At 37.0% G+C, this 14,902-nt stretch overlaps 1 protein-coding gene across 10 annotated transcripts in view; it reads right to left on the minus strand.

The window, feature by feature from the left end:
* AMOT (angiomotin) overlaps nt 1-14,902 on the minus strand; it is a 90,857-nt gene that overhangs the window by 44,566 nt on the left and 31,389 nt on the right. For all 10 annotated transcript variants that reach the window (XM_074323485.1, XM_074323484.1, XM_074323478.1 and 7 more), the window contains one exon: nt 12,322-12,467. In XM_074323485.1, the coding sequence (XP_074179586.1) occupies nt 12,322-12,467 (146 nt within the window). The remainder of the gene's footprint in view (nt 1-12,321; nt 12,468-14,902) is intronic.

The following is a 14,902-nucleotide window of genomic DNA, read 5'->3' on the forward strand; positions in this document are numbered from 1 at the left end:
CAGATGAGGTGAGTAGAAAGAGTGTTCCAATACATTATTTGTTTACTGGCTAAAAACTCCCTCACAGACAGTGCCATGTGAGCTGGTACATTGTCATGATGTAAGAGCCATGAATTGTTGGTGAAAAGTTCAGGTTGTCTAACTTTTTCACGCAGCCTTTTCAGCACATCCAAAGAGTAAACTTGGTTAACTGTTTGTCCAGTTGGTACAAATTCATAATGAATAATCCCTCTGATATCAAAAAAGGTTAGCAACATCATTGCAACAATATCGCAAACTTAATTGCCAGACCTCATATATATAATGGAATATTACTCAGACATAAAAAAGAATCAAATATTTCATCTGCAACAGCGGGGATGGACCTACAGGGCATTAAGCTGAGTGGAATAAGTGAGATAGAGAAAGACAAATCCCATATGATTTCACTTACATGTGGAAACTAAAGAAGAATATAAATGAACAAACAAAACAGAAACAAACTCATAGATACACAGAACATTCAAGGGTCGACAGATGGGAAGGGGTGTTGGGAGGAAGATGAAAAAGGGGAACGATTAAGAAGTACAAATTGGTAGTTACACAATAGTCATGGGGATATGAAATACAGCATAAGGAATATAGTTAATAATATCATAATAACTATGTATGGTGGCAGATGGGTACTAGATTTACTGGGGTGATAGATGGGAGAGGGGGTTGGGGGGCAGGCTGAAAAAGGTCAATGGAAGAAATACAAATTGGTAGTTACAAAATATTTGCAGGGATTTAAAGTAAAGCATAGGGAATATAGTCAAAAATATGGTAATAACTATATATAGTGCCAGGTAGGTACTAGACTACTCAAGGGGATCACTTCTTAAATTATATAAATGTCACCCCAATAAATTTTTTTTAATTAATTAAATTTATTGGGGTGACAATTGTTAGTAAAATTACATAGATTTCAGGTGTACAATTCTGTATTACATCATCTATAAATCCCATTGTGTGTTCATCACCCAGAGTCAGTTCTCCTTCCATCACCATATATTTGATCCCCCTTACCCTCATCTCCCACTCCCCACCCCCCACCCCCCTTACCCTCTGGCAACCACTAAACTATTGTCTGTGTCTATGAGTTTCTGTTTCTCATTTGTTTGTCTTGTTCTTTTGTTGTTTTTGGAATACTATTCGGCAGTAAGAAAAGATGATATAGGAACATTTGTGACAACATGGATGGATCTTGAGAGAGTAATGCTGAGTGAAACAAGTCAGACAGAAAAAGCAGAGAACCATGTGATTTCACTGATATGTGGTATATAAACCAATAAATTTAATAAAATAAAATTTATTAAAAAAAAAAAAAAGAAAAGAAAAAAAATTAGAGGGAATCAACTGCAGATTAGATGAAGCAGAAGAATGAACCAGCCATTTAGAAGACAAAGTAGCAGAAAACACCCAATCAGAACAGCAAAAAGAATCCAAGAAAATAAGGATAATTTAAGGGGCTTCTGTGACAGCATCAAGTGTACTAACATTTGCATCATGGGGGTACCTGAAGGAGAAGAGAGAGAGCAAGGGATTGAAAACATATTTGAAGAAATAATGATGGAAAACTCCCCTAACGTGGCAAAGGAAATAGACAGACAAGCCCAGGAAGTGCAGAGTCCCAAACAAGATGAACCCAAACAGGCCCACAACAAGACACATCATAATTAAAATGCCAAAGGTTAAAGAAAAAGAGGGAATCCTTTTTTAAAATTTTTATTAAAATATAACTAACATACAATATTATATTAGTTTCAGGTACATACCATAGTTATTCAACATTTATATACCTAAAGAAGTGATAACAATGATGTCTTGCAACCATCAGACACCTTAGCATGCTAGTATCATAATATTATGGACTATAGACCCTATGGTGTGCATTACATCCCCATGACTTACTTATTTTATACCTGGAAATCTGAACTTCTTATTCCCCTTCACCTTTTTGCCCCTCTTTTTAAATTTTTAAATTACAGTTGACATTCAATATTATTTTATATTAATTTACTGTGTGCAGCATAGTGTTTAGACATTTACATAATTTACGAAGTGCTCCTCCTGATAAGTCTAGTACCCACCTGGCATTATACATAGTTATTGTAAAATTACTAACTACATTCCCTATGCTGTACATCCCTGTGACTATTTTGCAACTATCAGTATGTACTTGTTAATCCCTTCACTTTTACAATGGAACACATACATTCTTAAATGTATTTACTTTGCTTGGCAAATCAAGATATTCCTATTAAGAGATTTAAGTTTTTAAAGGGGAAAAGTGGGAGGAAGAACAGCAGGAAAACAGCCTATTGAAGAATAGAACAAATACTCTTGTGCTCAATCATATTTTCACATTGCACTTCTGCAATAATCTGAACCCATTCCCAAGTATTTGGCACATCTGTTAACCCCCTTGTGACTCAGGAAAATCTGATCCCTGAAAATGAATGCCATGTGATGGCATGTCTTCCCTTCTTCAACAACTGTGGATGTCTTTCAAGTTTATTGTTTTAAAGGATGGCTATATAAAAAATTACTTCTAGGGCCTCTAAAGTGACCCATTTGTCTCCGTCTTTTGCAAGGAAGTGAGTTAGTCATTAACCTTCTCCATTTATTAAGCGGTGGACAATGCATAGGGTCAGATATTTTTGAATTAAGAGATGAGAGTTTTTCCTAGATTTATCACTCACTGTACAAGCTGTGTGCACTTTAATTTCCTATTCTGTCAAAAGAAGATAAAACTTGCAAGATTCATAGGGGAGGATACAATAATATGTTTGGAAATATTTTCAAAATGTTAAAAAAAATGTTCGGGGCAGGAATAAATAAGTAGAACACAGGATTTTTAGGGCAATGAAAATACTATGCATGATACCATATTAATGATACATGTCATTACACATTTATCCAAACCCATAGAATTGTACAACCCAAAGAATGAACCATAACGTAAACTATGGACTTTGGGTGATTATGACCTTCAGTGTAAGTTCATCAATTTTAACAAATGTACCACTATGGTGGGGGATGCTGATAATGGGGGGAAGCTATGCATGTGTGGGGTCAGGAGGTATATGGTAACTCTGTACCTTCCTCTTAATTTTGCTATGAACCTGAAAGTACTCTTAAAAAGTAAAGTCTTAATAAATTATTAAAAATATACAGATGGTTAGGTAGAGGGAGTGGATTATTATTACTAGCTGGAGGAACACCAACATATACACACACTCCATTGGCTAAAGGACACTGAGACTAATAATACAGAACTAAGTCCAGTGCCACAGAGGACATCCTTCATTATGTCTGATTTTCATCCTTCCATCTAATGCCTACAACTCGAAACATTCACTGTGTCACAAATGTCACAACTGAAGCATACTTTCTTTGCTCCTCTCCTTCATACAACTAGTTATGTGTTGCTCCATGAGCCTTCAATGTTTTCCATTTGATTTGATTTAGCTTTACCCAGGAGCCAGTGGCTCCAAGAAAGAGTTCCTTCTGAAGCAATTTCGTAACACTACCCCGGTATTAGTAAGCTGCCTCTGTCCATTGCCAAGAGGTTGTGGTCCACTGGTGGATATTAAAAGATTTAAGAGTAGAAACCACCTCTAGAAACTTGCTATCAAGGGAATGGAGTTCTCTTTCTATTAAGGAGACTAAAGAAAAATATGCAAGGCTTCCAATTTGGAAATTAAAACAAAACATAATCTTTGGGAAAAACTGAGAAAATCAAGCTCCGAGAGGTCACTCCATCTCTATTTGGGGTGGGGACATAATTTCTTAACATACTGGGTGGAACAACACATACTTCAAAGAAAACATTCTGCCATAAATATGGGAAATGTCATCCTTAGATGAAACGCCATTTAAATAAGTTAATAATTCATCAGCAGGACATTCTGGAAGATTCCTGGGTGGGTATGTACTATCAACACTCTAAATGCACACATAATTTACACCCTCAGGTCCTCCACCCACATTTATAATCCACCATAACCATTATACGTGTTTTAACTACACCAACAAAATCCTATTGTTTGAAGATTATTTGGACTAGACATATACATATCTATGTCTAGGACATCTTCCTCTAATATCGGGAAAAGAGGAGACTATTGTACTGTGTGGATAGGTGTGATGGGAGAAAATTTTCCATCTCTGAAACCAAAAAAAGATAAATAAGTGGCAAGGGATCTAGAAATAAGATAAAATAGTAGCCATAAAGAATAATGGTGGAGATACAATAAAACAGTATGAATTTAGTTTTGTAGAATTGATTAGAGTGTCAAAAGAGCTCTGGAAAATGCATTGCCACCTAGAATTATCATTGTGATGTCTAAATCATCAGTAGCCATTGCAGTTCAGAACAAGTTAACCCTTGAGTCACTTTTTTCCTGAATCTCTGTGGCTATCATTCTAGCCTACAGTTAAAAAAGAAGGCTCACTGGTTCTTTCTGCCAATTGTCCCATATTCCGCTTTGTCCCTTCCTGTGCCTTTTCCTTAGTAAGCAGCTCACCCACAGCATCTTCCCTCTTTGATCTTGTTTGGGCCTTTTTCCCACCACCCCTGAAACCATTTCCCAAGTGGTGGCTCAGTTCTAGATCATAAGATAGCAGCCAGCCAGAAGTCTGGGCTGTCTTGAGTCTTGTGAGTGAATATGCCAAGCTCTCCAGTGAGGTCAAATTAGTGGGGGCAGGGGAAGGTTTCATTGAATGGGTAAAACCATGGCTGCTGTAGGACACAGAGTTCTTTTGACTTGGAGTTTAATGAGCCTCCACTTCAATAGGACCTACGTGTCCCAAAAGATAAGGGCAAGGATGGAAAGGCACCATTTGTCTCGGCTGGCTGCCCGCTGCACAGGCTGAAGATTGATGTTAAGACCTGGATCATAGTGACTCACCAAAAAAACAGGTCTGCTTTTTATTTGGAGTGCTGTCCCTTTCCTGGCAAGATACCTCCCTCCATGTCAGCAAAGCAGGGTCCATGAGAGAATCTGTGCTGAACTTCAAAGAGGAGGTTGTGATTATAGGAGAAAGTTCTCTGTAAGCCTGAGACACCATTTCTGTGTAGAGCTTAGAACACAGTGAATATAGAGTATCATGGACAAGAAACTTAATGGGATTAGAAAGATGGAACGGATTTCAGGAAAAGCATCTAAATGATGACTTTGTAGAGAGAAAGACATAAATGCATGCAAGGGTTCTCAGGCCATTAAACTAGTCATAATCTTTCCCTGACCATCTTTTTTTTTACTTATAACTGACATATAATATATTAGTTTCAAGTGTAAAACATAATGACTTGATATTTGTATTGACCTCACCATCTTGATGCAGTAGAAAATAGTTACCTGAGTTACCTTGCCACTTCGAAGGCAAACAAAATACTCCCTAGACAAAAGGCTTAACTTGGGTAAGTTGCCCTATTTCTCATTTGCTTAGTAGACTAGAGAAGTTTTCTTTGGAAGAACTTCTAAGGAAAACTCATGGTGCCATATGTAAGCCATAACTAAATTATTTGTTTATATGAGACATAGGCAGGCATCCAACATATCCCTCTGCCTTTAAATACGACCTTACTTGAGCTATTTCCAACAGATAGAAGGATACATTTTCTTAAATTTATTGTTTTAAATTTATTTTCTTAAATTTCTTGATTTGGAAATTTTCATTAATTTTGTAATGGAATCACAATAAAGACTTCTTACTAGATTACTTCCAAAGCTATCTATTCACCCTAAATACCGTCCTAATGCTCCATATTTTTTGTCTTTTTTTAATTAAAGTTTATTGGGGTGACAATGTTAGTAAAGTTACATAGGTTTCAAGCGTACAATTCTGTAATACATCATTTATCATTTATATGTAACATTGTGTTCACCACCCAGAGTCAGTTCTCCTTCCATCACATATATTTGATCCCTTTTACCCTCATCTACAACCCCCCTATCCTCTTACCCTCTGGTAACCACTAAACTATTATCTGTGTCTATGAGTTTCTGTTTCTTCATTTGTTTGTCTTGTTCCTTTGTTGTTTACAGTTTTATATCCCACATATCAGTGAAATCATACGGTTCTTGACTTTTTCTGTCTGACTTATTTCACTTAGCATAATAATCTCAAGATCCATCCATGGTGTCGAAAGTGGCACTATTTAATAATTAAGTAAAAAAAAAATACCCTAGGAAGAATGCAGCCTAATGGGGGTTGAGTCACAGCTGAAAAGCAAAACTTCAATTATCAATTCCTGTATTTGAAAGTAAAGGGAAGGAATGTATTCCTTTGCATATTATAGGGAAGACAGGAAAAATACCACCCAGGAGTAAACTGTGCTCTAATAGGCTGCTAAAACAAAAAGGAAAACACGAATCAATAGATTTTTCCCTGAGACATGATTTCAAGCCTCTCTATGTGGTAGAGGTGATCTGACTTGAGAGTCTGGAAGACATTACATGGCCTCTGTCTCTGGACTTGCAACCAAATGTTCTCCCCATCCTTTAACAACAGCAACTCAGAATTTCCCAATAGCTAAACTCCATGAAAAAGTACAAGTTTGCTGAGGGATAAGAAATTAACAATAACCAATGAGCTCATTTGAGATATCTGGCCATTAGATGCCATCATTCAATCCTTACACTATGTTTATAACTTCTTCTTTAAATAATAAATTGTAAATCTACATATTTGGGGGCAGGACTCGGGAAAAAGACTAAAAATCTCTGGAACAAATGCCCAGAAAATCCTCAGAAGTCTGAAGCCAGAAATATATTTCAGGCAACTGTTTCAGTGAGGACTTCCCAGAGGGAACTACAGACTAATGTCTTCTCCATACATATATATTTTTTTCATGATTAATAAATAACCAGTTACCACTGAACCCTCAGAAACTGCAAACCAAGATGGCTGCAGAGTCTTTGTCCCCATTTGCTTCAACTAGATGGGCACCCTTCCTGGAGGGGCAGTGGGGCTGTTTTTTACATCCCAATCTCAGAGAAGTCTGGATAAGCTTTTCATAGTCTGTTGAAAAAAAAGGGGGTGGGGGGCCAATGGGTAGAGCAATTTAAAAAAAAAGAAAGAAAAGATACATGTAATCAAAAAACTCCCAACAAACAAAAGTCCTGGATTGGATAGCTTCACAGGTGAATTTTACCAAACATTCAAAGAAGAATTAACAGCCATCCTTCTTAAATTATTCCAAAAAATTCAAAGGAGGGAAAGCTCCCAAGCTCATTTTATGAGACCACCATTACCCTGATTCCAAAAACAGACAAAGATGTTACAAAAAATGAGAATTATAGGCCCATATCCCTGATGAACTTAGATACAAAAATCCTCAACAAAACATTAGCTAACCAAATTCAGCAATACATTAAAAAGATCATACACCACGTATAAGTGGGATTTATTTCTGGGATGCAAGGTTGGTTCAATATCCACAAATCTATTAACTTGATACACCATGTAATCAAAATGAAAAATAAAAATCATATGATCATATCAATAGATGCAGAAAAAGCATATGACAAAATCCAGGATCCAAAAGCAGCAAGACAGAGACAACTATAGCTTCCATAAGACTATCAGCTTTAAAAAAATCCAGGATCCATTTATGAGAAAAACTTTCAGCGAAGTGGGAATAGAGGGAACATACCTCAACATAATAAAGGCTATCTATGACAAACCCATACCTAACATCATATTCAATGGTGAGAACCTAAAAGGGTTTTTCTTAAGATGAGAAACAAGACAAGGCTGTCCATGTTCCCACTTTTATTCAGCACAGTACTGGAAGTTCTAGCCATAGCACTAAGACAAGGAAAAGAAATAAAACACATCTAAATTGGAAAGGGAGAAATAAAACTCTCATTACTTGCAGATGGCATGATACTATATAGAGAGAACCCCAAAGATTCCAGCAAAAAACTATTAGAACTGATAAATCAACTTGGAAAAGTAGCAGGGTACAAAATTAATATTCAAATTGGCTGCATTTTTATACACCAATAATGAATTATCATAAAGAGAAATTAAGAAAACAATCCCATCTATAATTGCATCAAAAAAATACCCAAGACTAAATTTAATCAAGGAGATAAAAGACCTGTACTTGGAAAACTGTAAAATACTGAAGAAACTGAAAAAGATATAAATAAATGGAAGCATACGTTGTGCTCATGGACAGGAAGAATTAACATCATTAACATGTCCATACTACCCAAAGCAATCTATAGATTCAGTGCAATCACTATCAAAATACCAATGTCATCTTTCACAGAACTATAACAAATAATCTTAAAATGTATATGGAACCACAAAAGACTCTGAATAGTCTCAGACATCTTGAGAAAAAAAGAACAAAATTAGAGGTATCATACTACCTGATATCAAACTATACTACAAGGTGATAGTAATCAAAACACCATGATATTGGCATAAAAACAGACACATAGATCAATGGAACATACAGAGCCCAGAAATAAACACACACTTATATGGCCAATGAATCTATGACAAAGGAGGCAAGAACATGCAGTGGGGTACAGACAGTCTATTCAATAAATGGTGTTGAGAAAACTGAACAGATACATGCAAAAAAATGAAACTGGACACCTTCTTACACTATATACAAGAATAAACTCAAAATGTATTAAAGACTTAAATGTAAGACATGAAACCATAAAACTCCTAGAAGAAAATATAGGTAGTAAACTCTGACGTTGCTTTTAGTAGTATTTTTTATGATTTACCTCCATAGGCAAGGGAAACAAAATAAAATAAACAAATGGAACTACATCAAACTAAAAAGTTTTTGCACAGCAAAGGAAACCATCAACAAAACGAAAAGGCTGCCTACTCAATGGGAGAAGATATTCACCAATGATTTATCTGATAAGGGATTAATATCCAAATATATATATATATATATATATATATATATATATATATATATATGTATATATAAATATATGTATATGTGTATATATATATATATATATATATATATATATATATATATATATGTGTATATATGTATGTATATATATATAAACTCACACAACCAAACACCAAAAAAAATAATAAATCCAATTAAAAAATGAGCTGAGGACCTGAACAGACATTTCTCCAGAGGACATACACATGGCCAACAGACATATGAAAAGATGCTCAACATCACTAATCATCAGAGAAACACAAATAAAAACCCCAATGAGATATCACCACATGCCTGTCAGAATGCCCATCATCAATAAATCAATAAACAAGTGTTGACAAGGATGTGGAGAGAAGGGAACCCTCATACACTGTTGGTGGGATTGAAAATTGGTGCAGCCACTATGGAAATCAGTATGGAGGTTCCTCAAAAAAAAACAAAAGTAGAACTATTTTTGACCCAGCAATGCCAGTCCTGGGTATTTATCCAAAGAAATCCAAAACACTAATTCGAAAAGATACATGCATGCTTATGTTCATTGTAACATTATTTATAATAGCCAAGGTATGGAAGCAACCCAAGATGCGATACATACAACTATATGCAGTGGAATATTACTCAGCCATAAAAGAACAATGAAATTTTGCCATTTTTGACAACATGGATGGATCTAGTGGGTATTATACTAAGTGAAATAAGTCAGACTGAGAAGACAAATACCATAGGTGCTCATATGTGGACTCCAAAGAACAAAATAAATGAACAAACAAAATAGAAACAGACTCATAGATACAGAGAACAAACTGACAATTGCCAGAGGGGAGGGGAGCTGGGGAGCTTGGTGAAAAAGGTGAAGGGATTAAGAAATACAAATTGGTAGTTAGAAAATAGTCACGGGGATGTAAAGTACGGCATAAAGAATATAGTGAAATGTTACAACAACTATGTATAGTGCCAGGGGTGTACTAGACTAATCAGGGGAATCACAGCATAAATTATATAAATGTCTAACCACTATGCTGTGACCCTGAAACTAATACAAAATAATATTGAATGTCAACTGTAACTGAAAAAAAAAGAAATAATTTTCAAAAGAATGAATATGCATGTTGATGAACACTACACTTCAATATAAATGTAAAAAATGAAAGTCAGCCTACCATTGAAAACCAGCTCTTCAATTACATTTATTTCCCAAGCTCACATTTACTTGCTATGATAATTTAGAGACGAATAAATATACCAATATATATTCAATTAAAAAAAAAGATGGCAGAGGTTACTAAATCTGAACAAGCAACCACATTTTCTTTTTGAGAGTGGAACCAAAGGATGATTCAGATAGGGAGACAGGCAGCAGGGTCTAGGGAATGAAGAGTCATGAGATTCCAATTTTATTACTAGCTCTACCCAAGACTTGACATGTGACCACCAACAAGCTACGTTCTCTCAGCAGATCTCTCAGTATTCCCTTCTCTAAAAAAACACAGTCTTACCTTCATCCTGTAATTCATTCTGTGATTTCCTTGCAAAATGGGAGAGGAGGGAATACATCAGGTGTAGCAAAAGGCTAAAGAGTATGCTAAGCTCCTTAGACCTGGACACCAGGAATATACAAGTATTCCTCATTTTCAATGAACAACTTAGCAGTATTTCTGATGTAGACAATTCATAGCATAGGATATTAGCCTGACTTTATACAACCTGAAGTTTAACCATTAAGCAATCCAGGTTAAAGGACATCATACGTTAGATTGTATTACCTCCTGGAAAAAATATAAACCCACAACCCAGCTCCAGCGAGCATTTTAATACCCAAAACGGGAAGCAAAGGATATCTGTAAGTCAGAAGATCTCTAGTAACTAGAACCATTCTTTCTGAGAGAGAGGAAGCAGGCAATGAATGAAGGTAGGAAAGATACCTCACATACAATAGCCACAATGCTGAGACCTTGGTCACTAAACAATTTTTTTTGTCTCAAGTTTATAAAGCTTTCTATTTGTTATAATGGAGGCCACTTTCTCTTAAAACAATTCAAATTTTAGAATAGATACGTCAGTGAGATGTGAAACTTTTTTTACTAAGTGACACTGTAGCACCAATTTTTGCTGAAACCACCCATTCTTTGAGTATAAAACATCTAAGAGATAGTATTACTCCAATACAATGACAACTGACATCCAAAATTAATGACAAGCCAGCAACAAAGCTCCCTCTATTTCACAGGAAAACAGTTTAGTGTGGCAATTGAGTAACATCTACATCAAGATTAATCATATGCTTAGTAGTTTTGGGGCCCCTGCATTTGTCAAGGGAAGGCTCCATGCTTGCACACAAACTGACAACTTCACCCCACCACATACCTACATTCCAGAACCAAGCCAATAAGAGTCTGCCATAAATTAAACTGTCCCCGGGTCCCTTCCTATTCCAGACTCCCAAGATTGCTTTTCTCCTAAAACCAATCTGCAAAACGAGGTAGAGCCATCAAGATTCATTTTTCTTACCTGAGGGGATCAACTTCACACTGAGCATGGGGAGACAAGGGCCATTCTGATTTCAAGATCTGTAGAGAACTTTAAATTATCTGAAATCATTTTCTAGTCCTTCCAAAATAAAGTGTTAAAGCCCTGTGAGGACAGGAATTTGTATAATCTAATCTAATCTAATCTATATATATATATATATATATATATATATATATATATATATATATATACACACATATATGTTATATAATATATATAATAACCACACACACACATACACACCCCAGGGGTGCCAAAAAATGTATAGAAGTGGACACTTTGGTCAACGTTGCTCAAGCAGTAGTTTGCCATCATCAGAAGTATCTGAATGCTGATGGTAACCACTTTGAGCATCTCTTGTAATTGCAGAAGTTAAACATGACTTGTATTTATCTTTTGTTATTAGTATATATTGAGTATTACAATTTTAATAGTTTTTTTTCCTTTCTTAAAATGTGTATACATATTTTTGGCACCGTGTGTGTGTGTTTGTGTGTGTGTCACAGGCTTAAGGCAGGGCTAGATACACAGTAAGAACTTGGCGGTGGGGAGGGGTGGTGGGTTGTTAGCTTATAGGAATGAGCAAATGGAAATTGCTCCTTGACCTTGGTGATTTTCTATTCTGGAGCAAAAGGAAAGAACTTGCAGAGAAAAGAAATCGAAGTCCACTCACATTAGCACAGCTATAACTAGAAGTAGCAGATGGTACCTGCCTGTTTGGGGATAGTGCAGCCGCCAATTCACCAAAATGAAGAGGCCCCAGAGCCCTTGACTTCCCAGCTCTTCTACGCTCACGCTTGTATGCTGCCTGAGGAAACTATACATACCTCTTCCTCCAACTTTACCACCTTGGCCTGGGCGTTGCTCAGGGCCTGGTCTCGGATTTCGATGTGTCGCCTTTGGTCCTCGTTGGTAGAACGGGCAGTGGCCAGCTCTGCTTCCAGCTTCTCCTTCTCCCGCTGGCTTTCCTTATCTATCAGGACATGAAATACCAATACTGCCATTCTGGAGCTGGCTGAAAACCTTACCTGAGAAAAACTGATAATCATACCCATTACTAAACATTCTAGCTTTCTAACACACAGCTATATGAATGAGGAAACCAAGATCTGGACTCTATCACTGGGTTTACCACTAACTTGCTGTGTAAATTAAGAGCAATCACTTAACAATGGTTGTTGTACAGAAGTAATGAGAAAGTAGATATAAAAACTGTTATGAAAAGTATTTCAGAAAGAAGAATAGACACATAAATATTAAAAGAACAGATAGGCTTGTCTCCTCAATTTTGTATCTTCAAACAGTTTTGTATTGGCAAAAGAACAATTGAGCGCCCCCAAATTTCCCCATTGTTTCCTCATGAAAGCATATTAAATCGATCTAAAAATGGTGTTTCATAAACTACATAAAACTTCAAATCCCACTCTTTACTCACTAACATTATTTTTTAATTGAGATCAATCCAGGATTGCATTGTAACTGCAGATGACACATGTAATTATGTCCCATGCCTTTCTAGGTTCCTTCCCTTTTAATTAGACAGACCTCATACCAGAAACTCAAAGGAGCAGTTTTGATTCCCACTTAGATGTACAGTACCCTTCCTCTCGAGACCTTAATATAATACTTAAGTCTGTAGGAGAAACTTTACTAGGGTAGCCTTGTCTTCCTTCCCACTCTGACTTTACATATCCACTCAGATGTACCTTGGAAAGAAATGAGTATTTATTATATACCAAGTGTTGTATTAACTTAATCATCAGAACAACCATAGAAGAAAGGTATTATTCTCTTGTCCACTTTACATATGAGAAAACAGAGACTCAGAGGACTTCAGTAACTTGTACAAGGTCCCACAATTGGTAAATAAGTAGTGGAGACCATACTTAAGGCCAAGTTGTTCTAAACTCTTGCTACTGTACCAGACTGCTTTCTCCTAGGGTTCAGTTGGTTTGGCCTCTCTAGGGCAGTTTAAACACATTCCCCTGGGAGACTTTTCAAGAGGGCTTTCTTGGCTCCTGCCATAGTCCCAACCATGTGGTACCCTGTGGATGTCCAAAGGCAAAAGAAATTAAGGGGCCACAAGTCATGCCCTCTTCCCTGCCTACTAAGCAGAGTCCATTTTTCCCTTCTAGAAACATTTAATTCTTTCACTCTGCTGTTAATATAATTCAATCTGCTAAATTACCACATTTTATAAATTAGTAGGGCTACTAGGACACGCGAAATGCCATCTCCGCACAGGGAGGAGTGTCAACTAGAAGATACAAGGCAAGAATCCATACATTTTCTGTTTTGTTTTGTTTTGTCCTGGGAGGCTGCCACCCTCTCTACACGTGAATTAGCTTCCACAGTAACCGTGACACCAGAAAAACAACTTCACAACAATGTACACTAGGCACTGATGACAACAGAAAAACTACATTCCTTCCTCTAAGACATAGGAACAGGAGGTTCAGGGAAATGAGGAAGAAAAAGTCCCAGTTCTGAAGCCAGTGCACAACTGAGCAAACTAGGAAGGGAGGGGGATATTACTGCAAGTAAAGATCAAACAGACTCATAAAAGCTGACTAGAAGCAGCATGGAATGACTTGGAAGGGTCATGTGGAAGCCCAGCAAAGATGGGGCCTGACAAGTCCCCACCAAGCACTACTCCAGCTGGGAGCTGCGCTGAGGGAGGCTGGGGGTAGAGGACACCAACTACGGGCATCTGCTAATGTGGGGGTAGTTCATCTGTTTCCCCTGAACTCATTCTCCCTATGGACTCAATCCACTGTGTAGTTTTTATTGCTGGTTTTATTGTGGCACTTAGAAAGAATGAGGCATTGTCTAGCTGGGTGGGATCCATTTTGGACCAATAAAGAAGAGGATGAATTCATTGTCACAATCCTAGGAGTATTTCCAGACACTATTATGAGAAGACATAGCTTTGCTCTCCGCCATACCCTCCAACTCTGTAACCAGAGTCACTAGTTCAGGCCATAGCAGTGGTCCCCATCTAGCTACACTTGTAGTCCACCAAGTTGTAATTATGATAATATAGGGTGTTTTAACCTAAGGGAGCCCCAGGTACAGGTTAGATATTGCAAACATTAATAATCAATCCTGCATGTTAATCCCATCTCAACCAGAGCCAGCACATGGAGGCTTCAACAATAAATCCCTTCAATATTAAGGAACCCCATGGTCACTGAGGTCCTTGTCAGCCAGCCATGGCAAAAGCAGGAATTTCAAGGGGTTTCTCTTGTTTAATGCAGAAGGAGCTATGCTGATGTGACTAGATGTTGTGGCAAGCAGCCTTCTTGGCCTAGGAGGAAAAGAACAATATCTCCCAACTTCATGCTTGAACAAGAAAAATACTCCCTAAATGACATTGACTCTACCCTGGCTCTTCTAGAAGGCTAAATA

This window comes from Rhinolophus sinicus, chromosome X, assembly GCF_036562045.2.
Source record: "Rhinolophus sinicus isolate RSC01 chromosome X, ASM3656204v1, whole genome shotgun sequence".
NCBI classification, from domain to species: domain Eukaryota; kingdom Metazoa; phylum Chordata; class Mammalia; order Chiroptera; family Rhinolophidae; genus Rhinolophus; species Rhinolophus sinicus.